At 50.7% G+C, this 22248-nt stretch overlaps 1 protein-coding gene across 4 annotated transcripts in view; it reads right to left on the bottom strand.

Annotated features, from left to right (window-relative positions):
• The window catches only part of FUBP3 (far upstream element binding protein 3), a 40019-nt gene extending 26419 nt beyond the window's left edge, over positions 1-13600 (bottom strand). Inside the window, exons 1-4 of one of the 4 annotated variants that reach the window (XM_051636410.1) lie at positions 13445-13600; positions 6948-7053; positions 592-642; positions 69-102 (exon numbers count right to left, since the gene is read on the bottom strand). In XM_051636410.1, coding sequence (XP_051492370.1) covers positions 69-102; positions 592-642; positions 6948-7053; positions 13445-13531 — 278 coding nt within the window. In that variant the 5' untranslated portion in view covers positions 13532-13600. The remainder of the gene's footprint in view (positions 1-68; positions 103-591; positions 643-6947; positions 7054-13444) is intronic. The other 3 variants (XM_051636411.1, XM_051636413.1, XM_051636412.1) reach the window with 3 other exon arrangements.
• Between the last annotated feature and the right edge of the window lie 8648 nt (positions 13601-22248).

Below are 22248 nucleotides of genomic sequence, written 5' to 3'. Positions count from 1 at the left end.
CTACAGATGGTGGATCAATAAACAATTAGAATTGATCAATAAATAATAAAACGTAACCCACTGCTTACCTTTGATGTACCAGGGCCCCTAACTGGTTACCTACTGTGGCAAAGAGAGAAAAAAGGGAAAAAAAATCAAAGCATTAGCACGGATAAACTAACTTCATCCCTATAGAAAAAGAGTTCTTACCATTTCATCAAAAGAGAAAGAAAAGCAAAACAGTAATTTAGGTTCAGTGGCTGAAATGAACGCATTATGTGGCACAAAACAGGAGGGGATTTCTTGATCAACACACACCATAACCCAGTGTCCAGCTGAACACAGGATAGGGAATTGATCTACGTCTCCCCATGCTGAGAGTCCTGGGAGAAAATCCAGCCTGCCCAAATCCCTGCAACTAACCTCCCCACCTTCCCAAATTAAGCCCAAAGTAGTGAAAAAAAAAAAATTTAAAAAGGGAAAAAAAATTCAGGGAGGGAGGGAGGAGAAACATTTCAAGCAGACTGGCATGTATTAAAAAGCAAAAATAAAAGCTGAGCAGACTCAGAGGTTTAGTCCAGGCAAAAAGCATTGAAGACAGCTGACACGTACTTCTCTCTGTGTCTCTTATCTGTGCTCCATGGAGCCCACTGACACGGAGACCTGTTAAAGGAATAGGTCTGTTAAGTCACCTCGTGGCACCCAAACAGTACTTCAAAAAATAAAAAGCCACATTTTACTGAACACACACATTCCAGGCATATCTGTGATGGTAGCTGGTGGTCTATTTATGACTAGCAGTTCTCTCTCCAGCTGACAACCCTCAAACTGATTTATCCCCCCCAACCCCAACGGATTAGATCTTTCTTCCGAACGTTAATGGGGGAAAATGTCATTAGACCAGCTCATGCAAAGTGGGAACACATGCCCTGCTGGGCTTCCTACTGGACTTTGCCTGCAGCAAACCAGCTAAAAAACCAGACCATTTGGTCCTAAGAACTAGTTGAAAGATTATACTGCATGCCTGGAGGGCACAAGTAGTGAAACAAATGAAACTGGCCAACATGTGAGCTCTAAAAATGAAGATGCTGTTTCAAACTACCTTGCAGCAACCTGCTCATTCTGTGACCTGAAATAAATTGGCCATCAGCTGGCAGGGCTAGGAAGCGGACGCATCCCACACCCTCTAAATCCGGTAGAAAAACACATAAAGTTTGTGGCCAAACATTTGACTCGAACAAAAAAGACAGTCAATACTGTATTTCTGCTGCACGTCGATACCTTCATAATAGTTCAGGACCAAAACACTGACAGCCTGTGGATTACTCTCCTCAGCTCACTGATAAGACAACTGCTGTGTTATTGACTCCATTAGATTTGCCTTTGCATATTCTCACCCTGAATATAAAAAGCTCTAATTTGGTAACCATCAATGCCACAGCTGAAAAAGGTGGGTGATGTAACAGGGAATATTTGCTCTAGCTGATAAGCTACTACTGCAGAGCTCAGCAAATACAACCAAATTCAGAATCTTGCCATCTTGCCCCAAACTGTGCTCCAACTAATTTTCCTGTGTGCAGCAGCTCTGCTGGCTACTGCTCTAGTGTGGGATTGCCCTTGCCATGGACCACAGAATCACAGACTGGTTTGGGTTGGAAAGGACCTTCAAGATCATCTAGATCCAACCCCCTGCATGGGCAGGGACACCTCCCACCAGACCAGGTTGCTCCAAGCGCCATCCAACCTGGCCTTGAGCACTTCCAGGGATGGGGCAGCCACAGTTTTCCTGGGAAACCTGTTCCACTGTCTCACCACCCGTATAGTGAAGAATTATGTTTGCATGTGTTCTGTTTAATAAACACTACCCATTCCTTATTGCTTCAAACACTGAAAATGCAAGACTTAAACTTGCTTCTTCCCTTGATGCCTGATAGTTACAAAATAAGGGAGTAGACTGGGAGGTGCCCCCAGGGATGCTTCCACCCCACCACTCACTCAGTGGACCAGGCCACCCCTTATCCCAAGATGCCAGAACAAGTGGTCTTAACACCAGGACACTGCATTTAAACACCCACTTAGCATTTCAATTCACCACAGCAGCTCTGTTCCACTGCAGCCCCTGCCCACAAATTATGAGACAGATCCACATCCTATAATCAGCTCCTGAGGTTCATGCAAGGAACAGCAGAGCCCTCACTTTGTAATGCAATCCTGCACTTGAAGACGACAGCTTCTTTGGGGAAACCTGTATGAGCACGAGATGTTACATCAGTTAGGGGATAATGCTTTAGGTGTACCTAAGAGAATGTCTCCGACCCATTCCAAGTACTGTACAAACACAGGAAGCCATCCATCCCTATCCCAGGCAGATACCTCCTCTACAGTATATTTATTGTATAAATTAGTTTAAAAAAATTAAGCTACAGCAACTTATGAGTGAGATCATGCTTTTTCCATCTCACAGCCTCTACAGAGCTGAGCTAGAGGGCAGATTATGAAAGCTGGGAGCCATTTACTTGAAGTCAGTTGTGATTTCTGTCTGTTTTGGGGAGCAAAAAGAAACCACGTGGCTCCCATTCCAACAACCTCAGGTCCATTCCTTCACCAAGGTGTCCATTTTGCTCTCAAAGATGGGGACTAACAGGCAGGGCTAAGGCAGCCCATGCTTGTTGTAGCACTGAAAGCTGATATTCTGTTCCACCATCACCTTCTTCATGCCAGGGAAGGGGCTGACATCTGACAAGCCATGGACACATTTCCCCCTTTTACATCTATTGACTACAATTTAACTGCAACTGCAGTCATTTCACTGCAAACAAGGAAAAATACTGAATAAAGTCAGCACAATTTCCTGCTAATGGCACCTGCTGGTTGATAACTCTTCACTCTGCTTTAGGCTTCACCTTAACTGAATGCTACCTAACAGATACTCAAAACAAATGTGGATTATTTTTTTTCCACCCCATAAAACAGAGCAGTGCCTCCCACTAAATTAATGTGCATGATGGAAACATCCAATCTCATCAAGAATATCTTCATGGCTAGAATAAAATCAGAGTGACACATCTCCTGGAGAGCAGTGGAACAGGGTTGCATTTCATACCTCTGAACCAAAATGGGATCATCATAAATTTCAGAAAGCAACAATGAAGACATTAGTTACACTAATTATTCATCGTTACATTTTGCTAGGTTTTTCTTTAATTACATGGTCAAAACCTCACAATTTTCATTTCTGCTTTCACTGCAACTCTTCATAGGCTTTTTTCCACATCCCTTAAGTTGCCTTATTCAAAAAGCAGTGATCTGTAAAGCTGCAATTTTTAAGAATGTTGGCACTTTGTGTCTGACACAAACTTTTGCTGAGCAATCTGGATCTTTACACTGGTCCAGGCATGTCAAGGAGCTTCGCTACCAACTTCCAGCAGCAGTAACACAGAGGTAAGATTTTCTTCTGCCCATCACTTTTTGCATGTTGGAGCACAAGAATGAAGTACAAGAGGACCATGTCCTGCTTGAGCCCCTTGACTCTACTACAGACCAGGTTTTTACACCAAGATGATTCATCTTCCTATCTGGATGCACCAAAGAAGCTCAGGAAGGGTTGAGAGAGGGAGGTGTGAGTCTTCTCCAAGGTCTCTCATCTTTGTTTCTCCAGGCTCAAAGGATGCCCCAGCCTTCAACTGCAGCACTGCTGCTTAACCCTACATGTATTACTGGGAACATCTTCAAAGCATCCAAACCAGAGCAAACAAAGATCAGTCTCCAGCAGACTAGACCTTTGCTCCCTTTGAACAAAAGGAGGCTGCATCTTTAAAGATTATTTGTCATTAAATAAACTTATTACATTGTGCTGGTAATTAGAGTGACCTATTAATTAGAATGGAGGCCAGGAGCAGCCACTGGGCATTAACAGGAGAGCTGGGATCTACCCTCAGCAGCAAGCCACAAGGATGCCACCAGGTCTCCCTGCAGCTCAGATCTAACCCTACCTCTGGTGCTCACCTCTGCTGAGAAACACTGTGACAAGTGGCCATATAAATGCTGACTATGACTTACTGTGAGCAGTACAAACAAACCTGATCTCCTCCCTGCACTGTAGCTATTTGCAGGATTACTTTCAAGTTGTTTCCAGAAAGGGGAAATAAAGAAGCCAGGGAATAAGAGAATCAATCTCAAGCTCCATCAAATACCAACAGGCCAGGTCACCAGGGCCAGACCTAGCAGCTCTTCGTTTCAGATGAAGGTTATGTTAAGGGAAGAGCAAAAGGCACTCATGCATTCTGGTTCCCAATATTATGACAAATCTATTTTTCCTGGAAATGCTCTAAAAGCAGCTGAATTTGTTTTGACCAGCACACTGTCAGCCCGTTCCTGAGCTGACATCAATCAGCCACGCCAGCAGCTGTTTACAGAAATGGACAGGCAGAATTATATTTTCCTGAGACACATGGTTTTCTTGTCACCTTAAATACTTCCTCTGAACCCAATTTTTTCAGGAGTATTAGGAACACAAGTCATTTTCTATCAGCTACACAGAGATAAGGAAGCAGTGAAAACTGCATCCAGCTGTGAACACACCGTATACAGAAGTAAACAATCAACAGATTTACCACTAGATTTGTTTCCAAGCTATCCAGAGCAGCAGAATGTATACAAACCCCCACATTCTAAAGTTTCTAACACACACTTAACAATATAAATAACCACTTACTGACAATGTTTCCAAACTGTGGTTCACAGACAAGAAGAGAATGGAGAAAGGTGTGGGCATGCAACCCCAACATCCCCTGTTCAGAGTTAACAGAGGACTAAGGGATCATCCAAGTCCTTTCCTAATTTCAGTGTATTACTAAAAAGCAACTTTCATCTTTCATTACTAAAAGCATCTTTCAGATGCCTGAAGGTAAAGCTGCATGAAAGACTTTTAATGCCATGGCAGCAAAACTGACTAAGGTGAGGATCATACCAAAGAAATACAGAGCAAGAAGTACCTGCTGCTTCAGGAGCCCCTCTGTCAGGCTACATTCTGGGAATGCACAGGAGGGTTAAGTTGTGAGGTAGGGACCACATCACACAATTGCATTCCAGTGCAGGATTTACTAATGCCATCAGAAACATAACCCAAGATGGCCAAAGCTGAAAGAAGCAATTGCTTCTTGCTTCTACCCTGACAGCTGTTTCTTTGTGAAATTCCACCCCTTTAAAATATTACTTCCATCATTTCTCTTCTCCCCCAAGATTTCACAGATCAGATTTCGGGAAGGGAACTGGACAAAGTTACAACATCTACAGATGTATAGGAAGAACCCAAGGGCAAACACAACACTTGGGGCTACTTCAAAAAAGGTTACAAACAGACCCAGGCTGAACAAGCATCCAGGGTGAGGAAACACCTGCAGGTCCTTACATCAGCAGAACAACTGTCAGTACAAGAGTCAAGAGTACAGCTGCTTTGGAACTGTATTCCAGAGCCTCCTGGAAGGCTCTCCCAGGAATGATACCTGCTCCATGGAGTTATCTGTCACAACACAAGGAACCAGCAGTGTAAGGTACATTTCTAGCCCAGGCTGCAACTATACTGACACAGTTTGTGTCAACACAAACAAGGCTCAGCAAGTAATAGGGCTCACCAGTAAAAGTTTGAGTACAAAGTCCAACTCGTGCTGTCATTAAGGGCTGTGAGCACTTCACAGGCTACAAGTTCATTAAAAAAACATTTTGTCAAGAGGTCAGATTTCCCAGCTCAGTCTGATAAAGCAATGAAAGAAACAGGTAGGACTAATGTTACAAATGACTGGCTCCTACAAGGCTATTTTTAGTCTTTTTCACACGCAGCCACTTACCTAAGGCACCCAGGCACAGCTCAGAGTTGCTCAGTGTTCTCCAATGCTGAACAGCCTGCTTGACAGCTGAGCACCTTCACAGAGTCACTTAGGTTGGAAAAGACCTTCAAGACCATCGAGTCCAAACACTAACCCTACTCTACCAAGTCCAGCACTAAGCCATGTCCCTCAAACACCACATCTAGACAACTTTTAAACACATCCAGGGGTGGTGACTCAACCACCTCCCTGGGCAGCACATGCCAACATCTGAAGACCCTCTCACTGAAAAAGGGTTTCTCCTCCAGAAAGGAACATACAGCAGTAATGCCAGGTCTCTGGCTTCGCCCAGACACAGCGATGCTCCGGCCCCAGAGGTAAAGGGCAGAGGCTCACCCAGATCAACCCACTGTTTCCAAAACAACAAACCAAAGGAGCAGCAACCTCTTGTTGCCATAGAGCCAACACCAGAGAACAAAGTAGGTTGTGGAACACGATCAGAAAACAGTAATGTTAACCAGCCAGAGGCCACACAAGAAAGAAACTTCTCCTCATGATTCAGCATGATTTTTTTCAGAACGAGCAGCAGTTTTGCTTATCTCCTCAGTACTCCTGTGAATACATCTGTGGGGGAGACAATCAACCCTGCAGGACTATCTGTGTCAGTAAAAATGCTAGAGGAAAAAGGAAAAGGAAGACATAGCCACTTGGTTTTTACAGCCAGCCACAGGAAAAGGTGAGATCCTTCCACCTATATAGCAGCAGATAATACAGTTTAAACATTTCTTGTAACACATCATTAGATTTGAAAAAAAGAAAACACTTGTTCTAACATTTTCTGCTATTCTTGCCAAAGATAAGAAACTATAACTTATTTTAAAATTGTAACACTTATTACAATATTATTACAGTTACCAGTCATGGTCAACCCAGTAAATTATTCTTTGGCTGTGGCCAATGTTAAATGCTTCAGAGCCTGGGAGCCCTGTGCTATCTGGAGAACACTGAACAGCACAGGGATCTTCCATAAAATTTCCACATACAGGAAGATGCACTGATTTCTGTCCTTCAAGTAGACAACTGCCTCCCCAGATGAATTTCAGGAGCTGCATCCACAAGATGGACTAACCACAGCCAGCTTACCTCCATCATCCAGGGGCCGTTTCTGCACTCCATAACCGTAGACTGAGGGATCCACAAGTGTTGTAGAATTATTCAAGTGAGGAATATCTCCAATTTTAGCAGCAATCTATAAAAACAGGGGATAAAGGCATGATTAATATACCTGAAGTTTAAGCCACCACAGCTAAACACCTTCTTCCAATAAGGCATTTACCCCGGTCCAATATTTTATGAGATACTTACTTTACAGGTGCCTTTATAACAGTTCCAAGACAGCAGTGTTTCATTGGTAAAGTAAACAATTTTCTGCTTGCTTTTAGTATTTGTTTAATTAAGACTGCATTCACCCAGTTCCTCTTCCTGTTCATCAGCCGGTATTTACTCCTGGGAAGGTTTTATTCAGGTTTGTTCACTCCATGGACAGCTGACAAGCTAAATCTCATCAAGAGGAGAGTTCAAACTAGCTCACCAACTTTGTTCTGGAGAAGCTGCCACCACCACAGCTGTGTAGGAGGACACAAGCTTCCTCCTGTCTGTGCATTTCCAGAGACATGGAATTGCATACTCACACATCAGCAGGGGAGAGGAGGGAGAAGAATGTGAAAATACACAGCACAAGGACAGGTTTGGGAACTCCTTGTCAAAGAGACTGGATCATGCTGTGTTTACCGTACAAAGAATAAGTCAGTAGGCAAACTATTAGCCTGGAATTAGCTCATATTGCCCGTGTCTCTGCTTCCAGCCCCTACAGAGGGGCAGGGGGAATCCCCTGCCAAGCCAGGATGCAAGGAGGGTATTTACAGGAAGGAGGAGGCAGTCAGGTACCACAGTAAGGGGACTAAGGTAAGCCAACAAACTAGGTGAGAGAGACACCAAAACATCACTTAATCAAAGTGTAAGTTAAACTAATTTCTAATGACATTTGGAAGACATGTATGCAGAGGGATGCTGACAGACACAAGCTCTTTCTGGGGGTATTACTTTGGTGCTGCAGCCAAGTTAATACCCCCTTCAGGGGCAGGCAAACTGCAGTCTCACAGCAGCCCTTGTTTGCATCAAGTACTCTGCTGTAATAAGTAAGTGCAGAACAAAGTAGTTACAGAACAAATATAAAGCATGGTGTATTCTACAGCTTCCTTTTCCAGCAAAGAGAAAAATCACTGAATAGAATCTTTACTAAGGGTCTGATCTCACTCTGTCATAACTGGAATTTCACCAAAGAATAAGCACTAGGAACAGATGAAATAACATTTTACACAGATCTGTTTTAAACGAAGACAAAGGGCAAATGACAAATGTGACTAAAGGTGTCTCTAAAATGTGAGTTTTACTTCACAGAAAGACATCTGCAGTAACTCTGGTTGTTGACACTATCAGCTGCAACAGCAGAATAAATTGTCCAAGATTCAGAACCACAGGGTACTCAAAAAAAGCTATTTGAAATCTTGAAAGATTTGAGGGCACTGCTTTTAGCAAGAGCACAGAAAACATTCTCTTCAATGCCTTGCATGAAAAGGGCTTCAAGTTTAGACCATTTTCTTCTCACAGTCCATTCTGTCCTGTCCTCTTTTAGAAAGTCAATAACTTTGCTGTCTCAGAAACACCAGGAGCTGAAGTTTTCCTGCAGGACCAGCACAGTGATCACGCAGCAAAGCCTGATGCTGAGCACCTTGTATAGCAATACCTCCAAAAATAAGAAGCCCACAGAAATCTGATTCTGAAAGTATTAACACAAACTACCCCTATTCACCACACCTTAGGGAGCACCAAGTGATGCCTCTTTTTTTTGTTGATAAAACTGTATTGCACCCATGGTTCCAGCCCTCTGCACACATCTCCACCTGCATTTGGGATGCAGAGGATTTGAATGAAGGTACAAAGGGCATAGATGTTTCCTGACTACTTCAATGCTGAAAAATCAATTTAAAATTATATTTTTATAACAATCTATTAGCAGCTTTCACATAACAACTTCCAAACCTATGCCAAAAGGAACAGTGTCAGGTATAACACATTTAACATGCCATTTATGAATGCTCAGTTATTTACCTGAAGAAATCTGGTAAGTTGTGGAAAGTGCCAGCTGATAGTCTGGGAGATGAAAACACACACCACATGCTCAAGTGAAAGACAAAATGAGCCTGTGGATAGCAGAAGCTGCCCTTCAAGAGGCATGAAGCACAAAGCTGTGCATGAACAGATCACTAAAGCTGTCTGCTCCCAGAGCAGGAGAGCTTTGCAAACCCAAACCCAAACCCAAACCCATGCTTAGCACACAACTATCACCCTGACACAGAACTCTTCAAGTAAAGGGCAAAATAAGAGCGTCAAAGCAATATTTATATTATCAGCTTTAGGGATATTTTCTTTTCTCTCTCCTTTATTTAAACTTGTGCCCTTATCTCTAAAGCCTCCCAGCTGCCACTGGATTACACACAGACAACACAGCACCTCACAGCAACAGGCAAAAAAAAATACCCTGCAAAAGTATAAGTTGAGCTTTTAAATTAGATGTAGTAGTTAATGCACATTTGCATGTCTTATGTTTGACTCAAAATGGGAACCTTGGTTTTTACTACAGGTTCAGCAGGGAGATAAGCACCAAAGTTAGAACATACCAAAAGTAAGCAGACCCAGCCCTTATCTGGCTAAATGACCTTGAGTAATGTATTGCTAGCCACTGCTTTTGTCCCACTGGATGTCAGTCTTGATTTTTTTCCTTTTTATTCCCCTCGAAATCCAACTCAACCATTTTACTAAGCTTTGAAATACACTGGAAGAAAGCATCACACCACAGCACTGTTTTTGCATCTCATTTCCCCAAAATAAAGCTCTCCAACAGGCACTTTAAAGGACACAGCACAAACCTGAGCTACAAGATGCAATGGTAAAGCCAAGAAATCCAAAGAAAACATCCCACAAAGTTGTGTGAGTGATACATGTTTTCCTATACCTTGCACTTCTGTCCTCCAATACCTGTAATACCCTTTAAAAATGGTGTAATGACAAAACACTTTCAATTAGGAAGCTTCTTTGCTAGGTAGTGGGACTCAAACACCACTATCTGCAGAACTCAGCTTTCAAGAGAAAGGGAAGAATCCCTTATGCTGTCCTGCAAAAGAACAGCAATGGATAAAAATCACCAACTCTAGTAGGAGTTAGCAGGATATAAACCACCAAGGTGCTGTCAGCTGATCCTTCAGACAGTTCCAGCAGAGCAGAAGGTACCTCTGATGGCACACTACAGGCTTGCCAAGCCACAGCCTCTCCTCATAGCATTCCCAGAAATTCAGAGGCAGGTAGAACATATGGCCAGGTACAAGAATAGCACATGTTCAAAGAGAGAACCAGTAAGTCCTGCAAATATGTGTTGTAGTGGAAATGAGACTGCCAAGAAGAAGAGCAGAGGGTGAGAGCCAAGCAAAACACCACTTTGTCAGTAAGATCAAAACTCAAGGAAAGTCTGATAGAAATCCACGATTTTCCAAAGCACAGGCAGCTCTGCTCATTTTCTGATACCATCACCCAAAAGGGGGAAGGCAAACATTCTCCCTCTCCCCACCCCAAAATGCCACAGAAGAAAAGCCACCCTGCCTAGGAGCAGCCAGACAGATCAGTCACCATCCAGGATCCACAAACTAATTGTGTCACTTGAGACATGGTGCAGAAGATGCAGGACAGACCACCTCAAAGCTCCAACATTCACTTGAAAAAGTAATTTTTGATACATCTCAAATATTTAAGACATCACAAAAAAAAAAGCCAAGCAAATCCAGCAGACACTGAAAGCAACAGACAAGTCATTCCTTCCAAAGGTATTCCAGAGTTCCTACTCTCCTGTCATCCACATCCCAGTGACTTTGAGGAATGCAGTTACTCTGATTGATGAGGATCATCTTCTGTGTTCCAAATTATTTAGTTATGACTAACTAAGCACTGTGGATCTTAGTGCTAAGGCTCTCATGAAAGCTGGATTTAGTAAATTTCATTACTAGTTTTAAGTGCAAGATCAAACTTTGAAAGGGTTCAGCTGTCACACCAGAGATGCCACACCAACCCACAAAGCCAGGGCTATGACTGGATTATTTTCCTGTGCTCCCTCTTCACCTTAAAGCAAAACTAACACTCAGAAAAGGCTGTGGGATTGGCCAGAAGCAGTGCAAAAGCTGACACCCACCTATCAAATCAGCACAGCTCACAGACAGCATGAAACACTTGGGGAAAGCTCTGCCACCCCCTCCAGAGAGGTGTTGGTGTAACTGCCTGTATGTCCCACCTGATTCTCAGCCACAAAGTTCCCTCACAGATTGCCTGGGTAAACAACCCCTTCACTGAGCAGTGAAGACCTCCTGCATTCTCATTTGGCAACATCAGTGACCATGTAGCCCTGCCCAACTCTGCAGGAGAAGAGAAGACCACCTACTCCCTTACAAACCTAGATTAAACCACGTACTTTTTGCAGAAAAGGAGGGGGGGGGGGGGGGGGGGGGGAATATTTTAGCACTTGCCAACAAATCTTTTCATCCCACAAACACTACTGGGAAAGAATCACATTCAACAGGCAGCAACACAGCTCACTGCACAGAAATGTATGCCAGGGTGCTCCTGTGAGCACACGGAGAGCTCACATTTCTCAAGGCACTTGTTTCCAGTGTGAAAAGACAGCAGGAAGGTGGCCACGCTGCAGCACCTGACCTGAAGTTGGCAGCTTGGAGGATTTTTTTACATCTTCCAGTTCAGGCTGACTCAAGTTGTCAGTTCATGGAAACTCATTCTGTGAAGTGTAATGAACTTCACACCAAAATTGGGCACAAGAAGGTTCCAGAATCATCAAATGCTCCATCTCCTTCACCTGTTGGGCCTCAGATTCACCCTGCTAACCTGATGACAACACCCATACAACATCAATCCAGATTAAGCTGCAGCTGGTGCTGAGTTTTAGCTCCATTCCACCTGAGGAATTCCTGCTTCCACATGAACCTGCCACTGCTCAGACGAGGGGCACCCTCTGTGACACCTCCAACACACAAGACAATCTCAGCAAGCTGCAACTTAGCAGCAAAATCATTATTTTCTTCTACATAAACAGGTTATTCGAAGATTATTCAACTGCTAAGGGGCAAGAGTATGATCAGATGTTCAACAAGAGGTTTTTGCAATGAGAGGCCTTCAGTAACAGACCAAGCCAAGACAAACCCACCTGCAGCTCCTCAGTTTAACTGCATCAGGTGGACAACCCTGGACTAACAGCAAAGCTTTCAGATGTCCCACACCACCAAGGCCAATGAGCTTTGCTCTGAAAGTGACATGTGGCCTCACCTGGGAGGCAGCTGAGATGCAACCTGCTGACTGAAATGCCTCTGCTGAGAAAGAAATTAACCACCAAAGAGCAGACTAGCTCATGGTCTCCTCTGGGAAGGTGCAGAGTGTTTGTCTAAAACAATGAGCACTTCTGTACAGGTCACTGAAGAGTGCACAGAAAGCACACCTGGTGCCATCCTGATTCCCAAGTGAACTGGGAATGACAGTGGCCATTGCAGTTCCACCAGAGCTTGAAAGGTCTTAGGATCCAGCTTAGCTTCTTCACAGGTTTCTCACTGAAATGAGAAAAGTGAGTCTGGGCAACAGGCAACTTCTCCCACCTGGCCTGTAACATTGGAAAGAATAAAGTCAGGGTCTCTATGTACCAGCTGGACTGTGGACCAGGTATTAAGCTGTTTAACAGCTGGTTAAAGTGCAGTTAGCAAGCAAGAGTGAAGTGCAACTCATGCTGAGGTGGGATAAACATCTGTGACAGACATGGAACAAGAGATGTGATGAACAGACACAAAATCTGTGCTGTGAGCAGCAGCTTCTTGCTGCTGGAGTCACTTTCCACAAGCTGAGGAGCACACAAACACCAGGAATGTGATGTACTGGGGACAAGGGTGTTGACTGCTGCAGGTCTGGGCACTGTCACAGAACACTTCCATTTTAGTGCTGTGTAAGCTCAACAGATTCCTTTGGGGAGCATTTCACTTCCCCCTCCTAGGAAGGAGTGCAAAGCTCCCCCTCTCCCAAGGGTTCTATTGATCAGCCTCACACACAACGAAGACTCGTTTATAAATCGAAATAACATCAAGTTCACACCCACCCACTGCAAAGTGCCAGGCGACAGCTCGGCTGAGGAGAGCTCCCGCAGGCTGCAGGCCGCCTCCCCCCCACACAGAGCAGCGTTTGTGCCGTGTCACCAGCTCCGGCCGCGACCCGGGCTGGAGGAGCCTGTCAGAGACTCCTGCCGCCGCCCCCGCCTCTCCCCGGCCTGCCCCTCTCCCGCAGCCCCGCCGCCGCCGCCGCCCCGCTCAGGGGGGGACAACCCCGGGGCTTCCCAGAGAGGCCGCCGCCTCCCTCCTCAGCGGCGAGGGGCAGCGGGGCCGCGGCCCTGCCCCTCCCGGCGGCTCCGCGCCCCGCCTCAGCCCCGCGGCCTAGCGGCGCCCCGCGGCCTCCGCCGGCCCCCGGCCCCGCCAGCCGGCGCCTACCTGCCGGACCCGGTGCAGAGCGTCGACGAACCCTTCGGCCTTAATCCCCACGGGCGCTGCGCTCTGCCCCTGCGCCAGCTCCGCCATGGCCCGCGCCCCGCGCCCGCCGCCGCCGCGCCGTCCCGCCGCTCCGCCCAGGGACCCGCACCCGGAAAGGGAAGGAGCCCCCCGCTTCCGCCGGAAGTGGGGCCGGGAGAAGGGGGCGGGGCCGGAGGGGGGGGGGGGGGCTCGCGCGCACGTCACGGCCGCTCACGTGCCGGAGGGGGGGGCGGGGGGGGCAGCGGGACCGCCCGGCACGTGACCCCTGCGAGGGACCCCCTGCCTGGGACCCCCTGCACCCCATCCCTGCCTGTGACCCCCCTGCCTGTGACACCCCTGCCTGTTCCATCCCTGCCTGTGCCATCCCTGCCTGTGCCACCCCTGCCTGTGCCACCCCTGCCTGTGCCATCCCTGCCTGTGCCATCCCTGCCTGTTCCATCCCTGCCTGTGCCATCCCTGCCTGTGCCATCCCTGCCTGTGCCACCCCTGCCTGTGCCACCCCTGCCTGTGCCATCCCTGCCTGTGCCATCCCTGCCTGTGCCACCCCTGCCTGTGCCACCCCTGCCTGTGCCATCCCTGCCTGTGCCATCCCTGCCTGTTCCATCCCTGCCTGTGCCATCCCTGCCTGTGCCATCCCTGCCTGTGCCACCCCTGCCTGTGCCACCCCTGCCTGTGCCACCCCTGCCTGTTCCATCCCTGCCTGTGCCATCCCTGCCTGTGCCACCCCTGCCTGTGCCATCCCTGCCTGTTCCATCCCTGCCTGTGCCATCCCTGCCTGTGCCACCCCTGCCTGTGCCAGCCCTGCCTGTGACACCCCTGCCTGTTCCATCCCTGCCTGTGCCAGCCCTGCCTGTGACACCCCTGTCTGTGCCACCCCTGCCTGTGACACCCCTGCCTGTGACACCCCTGCCTGTGACACCCCTGCCTGTGCCATCCCTGCCTGTTCCATCCCCTGCCTGTGCCAGCCCTGCCTGTGACCTCCCTGCCTGTGACACCCCGCCTGTGACACCCCTGCCTGTGCCATCCCTGCCTGTGCCAGCCCTGCCTGTTCCATCCCTGCCTGTGCCAGCCCTGCCTGTGACACCCCTGTCTGTGCCACCCCTGCCTGTGACACCCCTGCCTGTGACCCCCCTGCCTGTGACACCCCTGCCAGGCTGTCCCTGCCTGTGACACCCCTGTCTGTGCCACCCCTGCCTGTGACACCCCTGCCTGTGCCAGCCCTGCCACTGCCTCCCTGTGCCAGGCTGTGCCATCCCCTCCATCCCCGCCCTGCTGGTGGCCACAGGGCTGCCCCCCCAGCTGCCCCCACGGAGCACCCCACAGCACCCCTCTCCTGCCTGCTTTCCTGCCTGCATTGCAGGGCCCTGGCACTGCCACGTGTCTGGGACACGAGGTGCGGGAGCCTCCCGGACAGCTCTGCCCTGCTCTCCCGGGAGCTGGAGCTCCTGGAGGGGCCCGGGCGTCCCCCATCCTTGGGGCTGGAACCCCCAGGGCTGACTCTGCCCTCATCCCAACCCTCCTGCCGGCAGGAGGCTCGGGGATGATGCAAGGACCAGTTAGTCCGGGGTGAATGCGAAGCGCACGCGGAGCTGGTTCCCGGAGCAGGGCACTGCAGCCCTCATGGCCTGGGGCACCTGGGTGATCGTGGTGCTTTCTGGGGGTGTCCCACCCGGGCTGGCACCCACCCTGCTGTCTGAGCAAGACCCTCTCAGGTGGGGGCCACAGGGTGGCTCAACTTGTGGCAGTTTCACTGGTCCCAGACCCTGTTGCCCAAAACTACAGCGTGTTAAAACCAAAATTCAAACTGTGACTCCTGCTGCGTCCTGTCCCGCCAGTTTCTTGCTCTTTCCAGTTTTCTGCATCACATTCACACCTCCGTGAGTAGATGGGAATTGCTGAGGCCAAGGACAGTATCTGGTGGCTTCCCCCCAGAGCTGGAAGCTGGGAACAAGCGTCTTCACCAGGATGTGCAGCCTCCTGCCTGTCACCTCCTTTCAGAATCCTGGGATCGTTTTCCTCAGCAAAATGCCCATTTATTTTAGGAGAAAGGAGCACAGCCCATTGGGGAAGGATTTTATGATCTCCACAGCCACCCCATCATCTCCCAGCCACGGTGGAGGGGATTTCTCCAGCCATGCCCAGGTCTTGGCTTCTTCCTTACAAACAGCCCAGCTATTTTACTGGATTCAGAGATTTTTCTTCCTCCCAGCGCTCCCAAGAAGACTCAACAGGCTCAGCCCCAACTGCCCCTTTCCCTGGGCAGTTGCTGAGGGGTGGGAACCCCCCCAACAGCCCCTCTTGGTTAGGGATCTCTGCCCTGAGCAGGGTTCGCTTTGTGTCCCTCCAGCTGAAGGCAACCTCAAAGTGGCTGCCAAAACAAAAAGGTGACAAAACCTGAATCCTCAAGTTGCCAGTGCTGGGTCACTAGAAGTGATGTTGTAGAATCTGCTGCCTGACCCAGTGTGGTGCTCAGGGCTGTGAGGACCAAATTTTGGGGGTCTCAACCCCTGGCAAGAGATGGAGGAGCCTCCTCTGCACTGGGCAAGACCATGGCCAAGGGACCCGGCTCCCAGGAGGGTGCCAGCGAGCCCTGGTGCTGGTCAGGCAGGGAGAGAGCCCAGCGTGAAGAAGACATCAAGCAGCAATTGCAAAGAAGGAAATTACAGGCCTTAAACACTTCCAGAAACAAATTTCTGACGTAAATCTTCAAAAAGAGTGATTCTTCACCTCCAGCACCCGCCTCCTCCCGCCCAGGACACACACACCTTCACACACACGAGCGCTGAAATTAGTTGTGACAGCTGAAATTCTCCTCTCGTCTGACACAGTTTGACAGGGTAGTTAAAAAAGGGGGGGGGGGGTGGAAAAAAAACCCCACACAAAAAACCGGCATAAAAATCAAAAGGAGGAGATGAAGAAAAGGGAAAGTGGTTTGGTGTCGCGTGGGGGAGGCAGAGGGGGGTGACGGGGTGGGGGGTTTCGAGTGATACACGGCGAATAATTCAGGGCTGCTTGGATTGCAAAAGCTCCTCTTCCCTGAAGGGCCTGCTGCCTTTATTTTTAACCAAATGGCTCAATTACTGCAAAGCCCCACAGAGAAAATTATGGATGTTTGCCTCTATTTTTCTCCCCTTGTCTCCACAACTGTAGATATTTTGTTTTCCTTCTTTCCATCTCTTTTTTTTTTTTTTTTTTTTCTGGGTTTTTTTTTTCTGTTTTCCCTTTTGGTGGTGGTGGGTGTGGGGGCTGGAAGGGGGTTGGTAACCAGGGTGGGGATGGAAGGAGGGGGAGAGGCAGGGGACACTGGGTGAGGGACAGGCTGCTGGCATGCGGTGGCCCTGCCACCATCACACAATTTGGTGCTCTCTCTGTCTTCCCCATGCCACCTCTCATCTTTGGCTCCTCGGTTCCCCTTGTCCCCATGTCCCCCACCCTTCTCCCTTCCTCCAGCCCTCTCTCCTCTCCCCACCTCCCTCCTCTCCTTTCCCTTGCTCTCCTCCCCATCACCCCCTCCCTGTGCCTCTCAAAGCCACCATAATAGCAGCTTGTTTGGCACTTCACTTGGTCTCAATGAGAAAATTCCCCCCTCTCCCTCTTTTTGCCTCCGTTATTTCCAAACCCTGCAATAGCTCCTTTGCTCGGGGCTGCGGGAAGTGCCCATTTTTCAACACTTTTCTTTGGCTTATGTTTGTCATCCTCTGAATTACCGCACCGGGGAGTCCAGTCAGCCCAACACCAGGCCCTGCTATTCACGCCTCTCCTGCTCCTTGAGATCATGGAGGAGAGAAATCAGTTATTTATTTCAAGCACCACTGCAATGCACTTCCCTGCACAAGTGTTTGTTTTGATCTCCTGCTGGAAGAGGAGGCTCCTCAGGCAGCGCCGAATCCGGCAGGAGACACGGTGAGGGCAGGGTCCTGAGGGTGGAGAGGGGTCCCCACCGTTGCTTCTCCAAGGCTTCTCCTGGAGCAGATGTTCTCTGCAAATCCGGAGAGTTTCCAGGTGATGCTGTTCCACCAGGAAACCTGGCTGTCCATGGTTTTATCCCTGGGTCTGTCTTGTCATGGTGAGGTGGATCTCAAGAGCACGTGGCGCCAGGGGAGCATCACACCCCGAGGTGGCCAGGGCTGTGCTAGGGACTGCAACCTGGGAGGCTTTGCCAAGCACTGAAAGCAGATTTGGTGGCTGGAGGAAGGAATGCTGCTCCAGCCCCGCTCTCCTTCCCACCCCAGCCTCCTCTGCCAAGCAGTGCCAGCCCTGCCTGGGCAGCCAGGCTTTTGGGTCAGGGCAGTGTGGATTCACAGATGGCAGGAGATGGGAAGGATGCTGCCTCTCCAGGGAAAACCAAGCCTTGGAGGTTGTGACCTGCCTCCCCTTCTTCCCATGACAAGGTCAGGAGTCAGCAAGTCCCACTGCTGAACCCACCAGTGCTGCTGCAGTCTGGGCTAGCATCACCATGACCCCATAGCCACCCTGGACGCAGGGATGCTGCCGATGCCTGTGGGCCCTGCTCCTGGTGGAGATGCCATGGGCAGCACCAGCACCAGCTGGGAAAGAGGCTCAGGGAGCTGTGGCTTTAAAGAAAGAGGAGGAGCAGCAGGAGGAAGAAAATGCCAAATTGGCCCAGTGGGTAGACCTGTTATTTAAGTGCAGTTGAGAAGAGAGCGGGAGGAATTACGGGAGAAATGATAGTGCCCTGACAGCTGCCATTTCCCACCGCCAGTCTCCCCTAATGGAGTCCTAATGTAGTGGTGGGCTCTTTCCTTGACAGCCCAGCCTGAGACAGGGCTGGGCTTTGTGCTGGTGACAGATGGGACAGTCCAGCAACAAACCTGTAATCCTCCCATTTCTGCCGGCTCTGGCTCAGCTTAACCCTTTCTTCCCCCAGCACCCACTTGCTACCCAGGTGTGTGGCCAGCCTGGGGTCTGACCTGCCCTGGGGTCCCCATCAATCTGCTGTGGTGTTGATGGGTCTGTCAGCAAAGCAAGGTGCTGGGAAGAGCAGGCAGCTGCCTGCAGCTCCCTCTGCATCATTGGCTGGTGCTGGTCAAGGCAGCCCAGTCCCTGAAGGGAGCTGGAGCAGGGGGTGGCAGAGTCCCTGTGGGGAAAGCAAAGAGCCAGACGCCATCCCAGCCAGCTCCCTGTGTCACTCCACCCCTATGACATTTAAGCAGGCAGGTGGGTGCAGGCAGGTGGGTGCAGGCAGGTGTGCTCTGCAGCACAGCACCCACCAGGAGGACTCTGGGCTGCCTGCCCAGCACAGCCTCCCACTGCTGCTGGCTGTTAGCTCTGGCACTGAACATCCTTTCTGCCTCAAATTAGTCCCAAACCTGGGTAAGATTAGACAATTTTAAGCTAAAAGGTGTGACAGTTCCCCTCCCAAGAACAGGCTGCCTTGACTACGCACTGCTCCAGTCCTGCTCCCCGGGATGCTGGGGGTGGCAGCAGGAAAAGCTGCTGGAGTTTTTCCTGCAGAAGAAGAAATGCAGCTTCTCCCCAAACTTGCCTGTTTGCTGGGAGGGAAGGCTGGGGGACCCTCTGCCACAGAGAGATGAGCAGAGGGGTGTTCTCACCCCTGGGATGCAAAGGGGGAGATTAACCACCTGCTGATCTCCCCCATCCCACAACCAGGAGGGGCCCAGAGGATCCCCAAAGAAGGATTTTTGGATGCTCCTCTGTTAGGCAAAGGTTCGAGCCCCTCTGCCTCATTCCCAGCATGGAGCATCTCTCACTTTGACCCCATCTGCCCTCCAGCACACATCTGGGTCTCCATCCACCAGTGAAACCCACTGATACCCTTCTGGCCTGCACAGGAGCTCTCTCCTATCAGCACAAGGCAACCAAGTCTTTTCAGCCTTCAGCACCCTCAACCATCACAGGCACCAAGCAAAGTCCCAGCACCCTCCCTGTCTTCCATCCCTCTGGCAGTGTGCCTGCCTGCTGTCCTGCCCAGGCAGGAGATAGCAGGTAGAGCTCCAAACAGCTCTGGGGGGGTCCATCTGCTCCTCCATCCCACTGCAAACAGGGGTCCTGAGCTGCAACCGTCCTCTCCAGCTGGAGACCCCATGGAATATAAACACCCCCATCCTGCATCCCTGCCCCACCAGCCCCTGGGGAAGGAGCTGAAAGCCCAGGACCGATCCTGGTGCATGCTGAGGGTCCTCACCACCCTCTGCTCAGCAGGGAGCCCCAGCCCCTGGCAGGGTTGGACCCTCCCTGGCAGGAAAGCGCAATGCAGCGAGCGGGTCGTCGGCACAATTAGCCAACAAGTGGCTGTTTTGTGAGGGATTGTTGCTGATGTGTTTTAAGTGGCTTTCTGACTGGAAAATGTGAGGCACTGGAGAGGCCAGCAGACAAAGAGGGGGATGCATTAGGTTTTATTGGTCTGCTTCACACACATCTGACATCACTCCACGGAGCAAGTCCTGCCCGACTTTGGGGAAAATGAAAAATAAAGCAAGGAAAAGGGGCTGAGGGTAGAGGGTGGGGAGGGGGGAGCAGGAGTGATTCAAGCAGGCAAGTGGGGGCTTAAAAGCAGGAGACACTGGAGCAAACTGTGTCAACCAGATGGGACCCGGGTGCCGCGGGAGGAGAGGGGAATTAGCCAACCCGTGCTTTGTTCCTGCAGAAAGCACAGCCCTTTCCCCCCAGGAGCTGCCTACGTGTGATATAATACAGCCCCTTTCAGCTGCTAAGCTGGCCAAGGACAAAAGTCACCCATAAATAGCGAGAGGGCGAGGCTGAAAGCAAAAGGCAGAGCTGCCAAGAGCCCTGGTTTCTCCTTGGGCTGCCCTGTGTCTGCCCCAGCTGGGCACAGCAGTGGTGGGGCTGGGAACAGGGCTGGGGGCAGGAGGGGCTTTGGAGGCATGGTGCCTTCATCAGGGGTGGTTGCAGCCTGCGTGGTGTTGGAGGGTTGTCCATGTTTTCTCTGCCTCCACCACCTTGTCCATAAGTCCATGAGTCCCCCTGTGCCTCGGGCATCTCCTGGTGCTCACAGGGAAGGGCTGGAGGCTGCCATCCCTGTCCTGGCCACGTCTCCTACAGCCCTTTGCTTGGGTTTATTCAGCCAAGGTGCATCTTTCCCTCAAATTCCAGGCTCCTGTAACCCACCCCTCAGATAAAACCAAACAAAACAGTTCAAAAATCACTCACCCAACCCTGCACACCAGGGAGAGAAGAGCAGACCCCACTGGGTGCCTGCTCGCAGCCCTCAGCATCCCTCGGTTCCTCTGCCTTTCAGCCCTGTGCCCCCCACCCACTGATCCCCCCCTGCATCCCCCACACCTGCCAGGTGGGGGGCTCAAGAACTGAGACCACCCCAGTTCCTCAGGTTTTGGATGGAACTGTGTCCTGGCCATTGTGCCCTGGCACAGAGCTTGGGACCCTCAGACATTTGGTGGAAGGAGAAGACCCTGCAAACCCCTGGTCTGAGCTGGCAACCCCAGTTTGGGGTCTTCCTCCCAACCCCCAGCAGGGACCCAGCCACGCACTAAACCAGCCATGGGGCTGTGAAAACAAGCAGGACCCCCTGTTTTCTCCCCATCCCCAGGGGGGGTCTTCCTTGCTCTTGCAGAAATATCGATCCAGATAAACCAGGGAGACACACGAGGCACCCCAGGGGGGTCAGGAGATCAGTGACCCAGCTGGCTGCCCACTGCCCCATGCCCACAGGGTCTGGGATGGGCAAAGGGAGCTCCAGGGGTCTCGGGAAGCCCCTCACGTGGCCGAGGGAGCTGGGGCCAAAGTGCTTTTGCCAAGGGGAGGTAAAACAAATCGATGAGGGGCCGCTGTGACACGCTGACCCTGGCGCTGAGCTGTGGTTTTACTGCTTGACAGTAAATCTGGGCAGGGGGCTTGGAGGCAGATGGATGGAGGGGGGAGGCAAGACAGGCCACTTACTGGTGGGACAAGGGAAAGGCAAGAGCTCTGAAACCAAGTTGAGGCTAGCAGAGCCTCTGGGGGAAGGGTGAGGAGTTGGGAAAGGACAGCAGATGCTGACATGGGGATGGATGATGCCTCTGCCATGACTGGGTTGCCCCTTGTAGCCAAGCATCATTCCTGAGTGGTCCCCCCTGCTTCTGCATGTGCCCTGGTCCAGCTGGGAGGCATGAAGGGTGCTGGAGCAGAGAGACCCTTCCTCTTTCTCCAAACCCATTTCCACCCAGCTAAGGGGAAGTGTCCCCTCCAAACAGAGGTCTCGGTTTCCAGCCCTAGGCTCCTCACTCCCACCTCCCACCTCTCTCACCCCCCACCGAAGCCAGAGGAGAAGGCAGGAAGGCACCAACAGCCACGGATCTGGTTACCTGCAGCCAACAAAACCTACCTGTCCCTTTGCAGCTGTTCACCCTGCCCCCTCTCTGGGGGGATGGACCAGAAGGACCCCGTGGCCCTCCCCAAGCCTCACCAGGTCACTGCCCACCGCCATCGAGTGACCAGATGGACGGTGGAGCTCACACTACAGCCTCCTCTGTGGGTCCCTTGTCCCCCCCATCGTCGGCTGAGCTTTGACGCTCTGTCCCCCCGGGGCAGCCTTTTGTCAGGGACGTGCAGAAGGGCCCCTGTGTCCCTCTGATCCCCCCGGCCCCACGGCAGCGCGTCCCCAGCTGGAGCATAAAGCTGGCTTTCAGGGATCCGGCGTTGGGAAACTCTCAGGGAAGAAGCAAGGGAGCTTCTTGTTAAACGGGGAGACAAAGCCACCTTGTTAAGGGGTTTACAAAGGAGACCATCTCCCCCTTGCCTGGGAAGCTGGCAGCCAGCAACTCCCA

The sequence above is a fragment of the Apus apus genome, chromosome 19 (assembly GCF_020740795.1).
Source record: "Apus apus isolate bApuApu2 chromosome 19, bApuApu2.pri.cur, whole genome shotgun sequence".
NCBI lineage: Eukaryota > Metazoa > Chordata > Aves > Apodiformes > Apodidae > Apus > Apus apus.
Note: the sequence above shows the minus strand (reverse complement) of the source record. Positions and strands in the feature narration are given on the sequence as shown.